The sequence below is a fragment of the Mastigoproctus giganteus genome, chromosome 11 (assembly GCF_048544385.1).
Source record: "Mastigoproctus giganteus isolate SK-2022 chromosome 11, ASM4854438v1, whole genome shotgun sequence".
NCBI classification, from domain to species: domain Eukaryota; kingdom Metazoa; phylum Arthropoda; class Arachnida; order Uropygi; family Thelyphonidae; genus Mastigoproctus; species Mastigoproctus giganteus.
In genome coordinates, this window is record NC_143585.1 from 110,703,986 (window position 1) to 110,711,459 (window position 7,474).

A 7,474-nucleotide genomic window follows, 5' to 3' on the forward strand; every position below is an offset into this window, starting at 1 on the left:
AGTTGTTTCGTAAAGGTAATGCTTTTCAATACCATCGCAAGAAGAATAATGCCGAACTGTTACGAGTTTGCAAACTAATATTCCTGGCAACTTTTGATGTAGGAGAATTTTCGGTTCAAGACTGGGTGTTGAAAAGTATTAATGGAACACCAACTGCTCCTTGTGACAAGGCAAAAGAAACTAATAAGAAGAGAGATGCTGACAATGAATGCAAGCAGTACCTGAGAGATTAACTGACTGAAGTGCCAAAATTGCAGTCTCATTACTTCCTTGCAGATACAACCAAACTGTACTTGGAACCTGTATCAGAATCCAAACGCCATCTTTTCAAAGAATACCAAAAACAAGCAGCAGCAAAGAATAAAGAGGTAGTGCAGTGGAGTACATTTCAATGTCTATCATGACATGAATCTGAGTCTATGTCCCAAAAAAGGATCAGTATGACACTTGTTCACAATATAGTATGGGAAACCTTCCATAATCAGACTATGGTGCACACCAAGATATAAAGAAGCTTGCAAGAAATGAGAAATCAAAATATAAGTAACAAGCACAATACACAACTGTACAATATACAATCAAGTAACAGAAGAGGTAATATGCCATCTATGGAATGAATCGGATGGTCGAATGTCCGCTGATATTTTTTCATCGATTCTCTACAACTTCCTAATAACCGAATGCAATTTACACCCAAATGTGAAAAAAATAATTGTATAGACCAGTGGTTCTCAAAGTGGGTGCCACTTACTCTTTATAGGGGTGCTGTGACATCAAATTTAGCATTGGTTTATGTTGTGGCCGTCTCCCCAGCACTCACTGCACCCGGTGCTGGGGGTGCCGGGCATTTTTCATAATGGATATTTAGGGTGCCTTCACATTAAAAAGTTTGAGAACCACTGGTATAGACAGATGGTTGCACATACCAAAATCGGAATGTGGTAATGGCAAATGCACTTTTGAATCTCGCAGTGCACAAAGATATCACTATCATTCAGAAATATTTAGAAAAGGTTATACACAAATAGAGATAGATGGATGTCACAGTTTAATAGAGAGAAAGTTTGGCAAAAAGGTAATTAGTGTCCCTGCACAGTATGTTGAAATCTGTAGGAATGCAAGGTCTTCACCATCTCCATTTGAAATGAAAGTCGTGACTTTCCAGGATTTCAGTGATTTCTCTAGCAATTTATACTATCCCAGCATTTGTCCTGGAGATGTTTAAACTTCTCCAAGGGAGAAGTTTAAACATCTACAAGAACTCAAATTTCACCTTTAAAATAACTGTTATGAAAACTTACCTCGCTAATGTGTTGAAGAGGGAGGTAAATGTCAACACATTCAAGACAAGATGTGTCATTGCACATTAATTTTTAAATTTTTCAATGGTTATTCTGCTTGCAACAGAAAGCAAGTTAAAGTGCTTTGTATTTTTCAATGGTTACGTTGCAGTAATGACAAAAATTTTTCAATTGTTTCTTTTCATGTGTATCAAAAACAAATGTAATACTACATAATGTATGGTTCACATGCTCATTACTTAAATGCATCCTCTCCTTTATTGTACTACATAAATAAATAAATAAACAAACCCTTTTTACGCTAGCAAAGTAAGTGTCATCACTTTTTAAATAATGTGTAATTTGAAACACGGTGATATTAGATCAAAACCTAGTATGTAGAGCTTTAACATTCAATATAAGATACAAATTACTGTATGTAATTAAAACTCCCTAAATAACGAGATTTTTGTGCTATTTAGAAATTGTATAATTGATTCAGATGATATTTGTGTCCATTAAAAAAAGTTTTGAAAAAATTACTTCAATTTCTCTAAATAATAAACAGTTTTTTTTGCTTTCCTGAAAAGTAGTCATTTTTAACATACGAGGTTTTTGATAGAATGCCAACGATATATGACCAATTGCTGATGCTCTCTCGAGAATATTTCCTTGCATCAGTTTTTGCCACTACTCATCCTATTCTAATAACTACAGAAAGCAGCTGCCTTCATAACTATTCTAATATATGCAGGCTGATAATTTAATTTGCAGAATGGCAACACCACTCTACAAGCACTCAAGTTTTGGTGAACTGTCAGAAGAGGGCAGGAGAGCATGTCCTAAAATATGTTCAATTGTATATAAATGAAAGTTTATGTTCAAAGTTGAATGAAAGTGCGTGTCCAATTTTCAAGGGAAACCTGTGTCACTTAAATTGCAGTTTGTTTCAAACACTTGTCTCCATAAACCTCTGGAATTTCTCTCTACTGTCACTGTAGAACTAGTACCATGATAAACACAATAGCATATAACAAAATTGTGCTTATTCTTCCAATCTTCTGTCATGCAACTCACAAAATGGTTCACACTTCCAGCATGTGGTTTAAGGCCACTTTGCAACTACTAGACAACATGTCAGAGCTTACAACTATGTTAGAGTATTCCTGGACATACACTCTCCTTCTACCCAGTCACAATTTATGGAAACTTGAGTTGTGCAGTGGCATGCTATTCTACAGATGAAATGATCAGCCAAGGATATTCTCCAGTGCTGCTTTTGAAATTTGCACAACAATGAATGTGCATAATTAATTTCTTTAGAAATTACTTTTGTTCCTGAAAGTAGGATATCCCTACCCCCTCCAGAAAGAAGGCTGCCATTCAAATTTGCAAAAGTAAAACTGTGAGCAGGCAATTCATTTTTTAATCACCCATCACTAGTCTTACATGAAAGAATCCCCATACCTACTATTTACACCTGGAAAAAAGTAACTCACATGTCCACTGTCACTGGCATATTTTATTGTTGTCACAGCTAAATAGTGGCTGAAATTAAATTGTTATTCCAAAAGGCAAATGAAAATGATCTCAGTTAAATTGCTTAAAAAAAAAAAAAAAAAAAAAACACAATCAATTATAAAACTTTTGATGCGCCATTTACTGGAACTCACACATAGCCTAATTCATATTGAAGGGGGGGGGGGGGGGATGACTCAACTTTCAATTTTTCCACGAAAAAAATGACGAATTAGAGAAAAGGCACGTCCAAAGTTAGTAAAAATTTCAATTCTTGAAGATATCCAACAAGGGAGAGACTTCTTTACAGATTCTTTTTGATATCGCCAATCAAGGAGAACAATAACAGCATAATCATTTATGTGGCGAATAGCTCTTCCTATTGACTGATTTACTGCTTTCATACATAGATTTTCATAATATATTTGCCCAGGCAATTTATCAGTCTCATTTAACGTATTCATTAGGTTTAAATATGACATTTTTTCTTTCAGCTCTGGTGAATTAATATTTGGATAAGGTAAGCCAATCATCACCACACACCGACCCAAGTCATCTGAAAAATTAATGCCTTCACTCATTTTACCACCAACAATACTCAGTAACAGTGCACCACTACATTGTGAATTCTTTGAAGTAACTCGCACAGCTCTTGAATATTCCCTGAGAACATTTTCTACTTCATTTGACTTTTGTGGTTCACGAAACAATATCTTTTTATTATTAAGAGTTGCAATCAGACCAGTCTTTTCCCAGTAGGTATAGACATGTTGCTCATATTCATAAGATGGAAAAAAACACACTATACCACCATGAATAATTGCACACAGATTAACCAGTACTCTACCAAGTTCATCTAAAGTTTCTGGCAAATCACGCTTTTGAAATGAAAAATCCAATATTTTGCCACTTGGTCCAGAAGAAAGGGCTACAACTAGGAGGTGGTCGTGAGGTATTACATGTCCACAGGAAAAATTAATAATCCTATCTGCATTAGCACCAGCTGGCATAAACAACTGATTAACAAAGTCTGATGTGGGTTGCATTGTTCCACCTGCAAGAACAATGGCCCTTGACTGCTGAATAATGTCTTTAAAATGTAAAGCTGGATTTAAAAGAAGAAATTTAAGTGACGACAACTGTAGAGTACCATGTTTAACACACACAATTCTTGCATCACTGTTTGGAGTTGTCAATGCTTGAAGAAAATTTTGGAACATGATGAAGTTCAAAGATGCTTCTTCATTACAACCATTTAATGAATCCAACTCTCTCTGTGATGTACTATTATGTTTATCATTGGACAATTTATACAGAAAATTAGACAGTGATGATTTTCCATTTTCATTTGACCTTCTCTTAATTGATACTTGATATTTCCCAGTAAACCCATGCAGTTTCTGTGCAATCTTGCTCTTTTCACAATACTTTAGTATTTTAAAGAAGTTGAGATTGTCAATTTTTGTAGAAGAGAGAAAATCATTCAGCAGAGAGACTGTTACTCCTTCCTTTGAAGATGTTTTATCATCTGAAATAAAGTTTTCCTTGCCACCAAGATACTTAATAAATGATGATATTATGTACAGTATTTGGTTTATATACATCAGGTTTTTAGGATGCAGTTTTGCATGATATTTCTGTTGATACTGTTTTAGTTGAGTGAAAATGTGCACTAGGTGAGACCCACTTAAAAATGCATTATGAATATTGTTGATAGCTTCTATTAAGTTATGTGCCTCATCAATAATCACAATATTGTCTTTTAGGTTAATTCCACATTTTTGTCTTGTATTTTTGTGCAAAAGAATGTTATATGGTAAAACAACTAATTCAGCTTCTGGCACACTGTACCTTGTACTGTAATAAGGACAAACTTTTAGTTGTTTACCAAGGGCTACAATTTGTTCAATATCTTTTATTTCAACTAAAATGTTGTCCCTCATTTCAAGTATACCAGAGAATTTATGGTAAGGACATCCATGGGTTGCCAATTTTCTTACTTTCTTTTGGTCTTCTGACACATTGGATGCCTTACTGGCTTGTTTTCCATGCTGCAAATCCAAACATTTCTCATTCATAAGACTTATACTTTTTAATTTTTGAACATTTTCATTAATACAAAGATTCTGCCGTGAAGCAAGAGAAACAACTCTGATACTGTTATATGGGCTTCTTTGCACTTCTTTTACAAACTGTGAGAGCTGTGTATGTGTACGGCTACAGTAAAAGATTTTAGTTAAGCTACTAGTGTCTTCAAGATCTTCATTTAGCTCTTCAAGATCATTATTTAATTCTTCATCACTAAAATAGTCTTCGAGAATGAAATCGCTATCTTCACAACAGTGATTTTCCAAAGTATTATTAATATGAGTTTTAACATCTTTAACAATTTTAATATCCTTAATATATCCAGAATCCATAAAACTTTTGTCTGATTTTCTACAATTGCTTTTTTGTTTTCTTTTCACCCTGCTTTTCATTTCTTCTATTTTTTTTTCATGTTTCCTTATAAAATCATATTCCTCTTGCATCTCTTGCAGTTTCTCTGTATGTTCTTTCTTTTTGGCATATGATGCAATCCAATCAGATTCATTTACAGCCTGTTCTTCTGAGAGACAATGAGATGCAATTCTTTTTTCAAGATCTTGTTTTTGCTTTTCATGGAAATTCTGCAGCCAAAGTAATGATCCACATATTAAGCTCATTGACTTACCTGTTCCAGTGGGGCTTTCAAAAATTCCTATTTTACCATCTTCCAAAACTCTGTATAAATGTTTCATGAAATCAATTTGTACATTATATGGTGGAAAAGGAAATGGAAATTCTTTTGGTACTGAATATAACTGATTATCCATCACTGATATATTCTTAATACCTAGGAAAAAAGAAAAGGCAAAAAATCTTTTATTAGTTGATACACACAAAAAAAACAAAATTGTACCATATATAATAAAAAATTCACTGTTAATTATTAAATTTTCATTCTAATATTGCAAAAAAGTTTATCACAAACTACTTAACGATCATTTAAAAACACCAAATTACCTTAAATTCTGGTCTGAGTAACATTGTGAATTATCTTAATGTTGATTATTTGGAAAAAAATCCTGTTATGTTGAAAGTCCTTTGTTTTCTTAGGGAAAACATTTTAACATCCCCCCCCACCACCAACTGAGTGTGGATTCATAAAGTATAGCAGAATAATTACCCCAGGCTCACAGCAAGGTATTCTTACATCCAGGGCCCCCATGCTAGTGATGCATAAGTGAGGCACTTGCCACAGGCACCACCTAAAATAGGCGCTGCTAGATGTGCTACTGTATATATATGCATGTTAAAATATGATATGAATTAGGCACCGTGACAAGGTTTTACCTCAGGTGCTACAAATGCAAGTCCTGCTTACACCTGTATACAAAATAAGTTTTAGTGCACCTTTCCTTTTCTTGAATTTTGAACTACCTATCTAGCACATTCAAAACTGATGGATTAGGTAAATACTTAAAGAAGTAACCAAATTACTTTATAATTATTACTGAAAACAGTTATAACATAAAAATCTACTTTAATACACAAACACACAAATTATAATATATTTGTAGATAAAAATGAATCAAATTTATAATGGCAACACTATTTTAACTAAATTTAACAAAATTATGTAACAGGTAATAGCAATAATAAGCAATTGATTAATAAAACAGTTTTAATAATTTAAAAATTACAGAATACTTACTGTTACAATCCAATTCTGACAAAAGGGTCAGTTTGTAAGTATGCCTCTTGGGGGCAAAATTTTTTTTTAATCGAGTTAGCAGCGTGAAGTTTTATGTACTGCTAGCATAGACTAAGACAGAAACATGCTAAAATAAAAGTTTCTGTCTATTACAGATTGAAAGTTATGAACAATCAATGATAGTGTCTTTTTCAGTCAGGAGAACACTCAGCTGTCCAGATTCACGAAAAACTGAGGATAGTATACCAACCAAACACTTAATATGAGCATCGTTAAGCTTGCACATTTTAAAGGAAATGTCATCTCAACAACTGTGACCAGCCAAGGAGAAGATCAGTCTGTGTGCATTGAAAAAACACTAAGGTTTTGGATAAAATTATTCAAAAAGACAAAACACATGCAATGATGCAAGCACTAGAGCGTTCACACAGAAGTGCACTAACTACTTTACACATTATTATATCTGTGTTTCTCAACCTGTGTGCCATGAATATGCTTCAAGTGTGCCACAGAAAATGCAAATTAAAAAAAATAATAATAACAAATACAAGTTTTATAATAAAAATTAATTCAAACAAAAAATCTTCATTTACACTGCGCCAAATTAATTCCTAGTACTAGATCTGCTCACCTATACTACACAAATAATAAGTGTATTATTAAATATACCTAACAGAAATAACTTCCCGTTTGTGAATATATGAGTATAGTAGTTATTGTAGTGTACAGCAAAATTTTAGTGTCTTTAAAAGTGTGCCGCAGCAACAAAAAGGTTGAGAAACACTGCATTAGATTTCAGGAAAATTTGCTACAAATAGGTACCAAATAAAATTCTCTATGCAGGAGATCTGCCAAGACCTGTTTAAGAAATACAATAACTTTCAAGATTTTTTTAAAAGCCTGAAAACAGGTGAGGAAACTTGAATCTTTCATTACAACA

The 7,474-nt window shown here is 33.4% G+C and overlaps 1 protein-coding gene across 1 annotated transcript; it reads right to left on the reverse strand.

Annotated features, from left to right (window-relative positions):
- Positions 1-2,995: 2,995 nt before the first annotated feature.
- On the reverse strand, positions 2,996-5,653 carry LOC150078349 (ATP-dependent DNA helicase DDX11). The gene has a single exon (XM_090384538.1). The coding sequence runs from the start codon at positions 5,651-5,653 to the stop codon at positions 2,996-2,998; it is 2,658 nt and encodes an 885-aa protein (XP_090240664.1).
- Between the last annotated feature and the right edge of the window lie 1,821 nt (positions 5,654-7,474).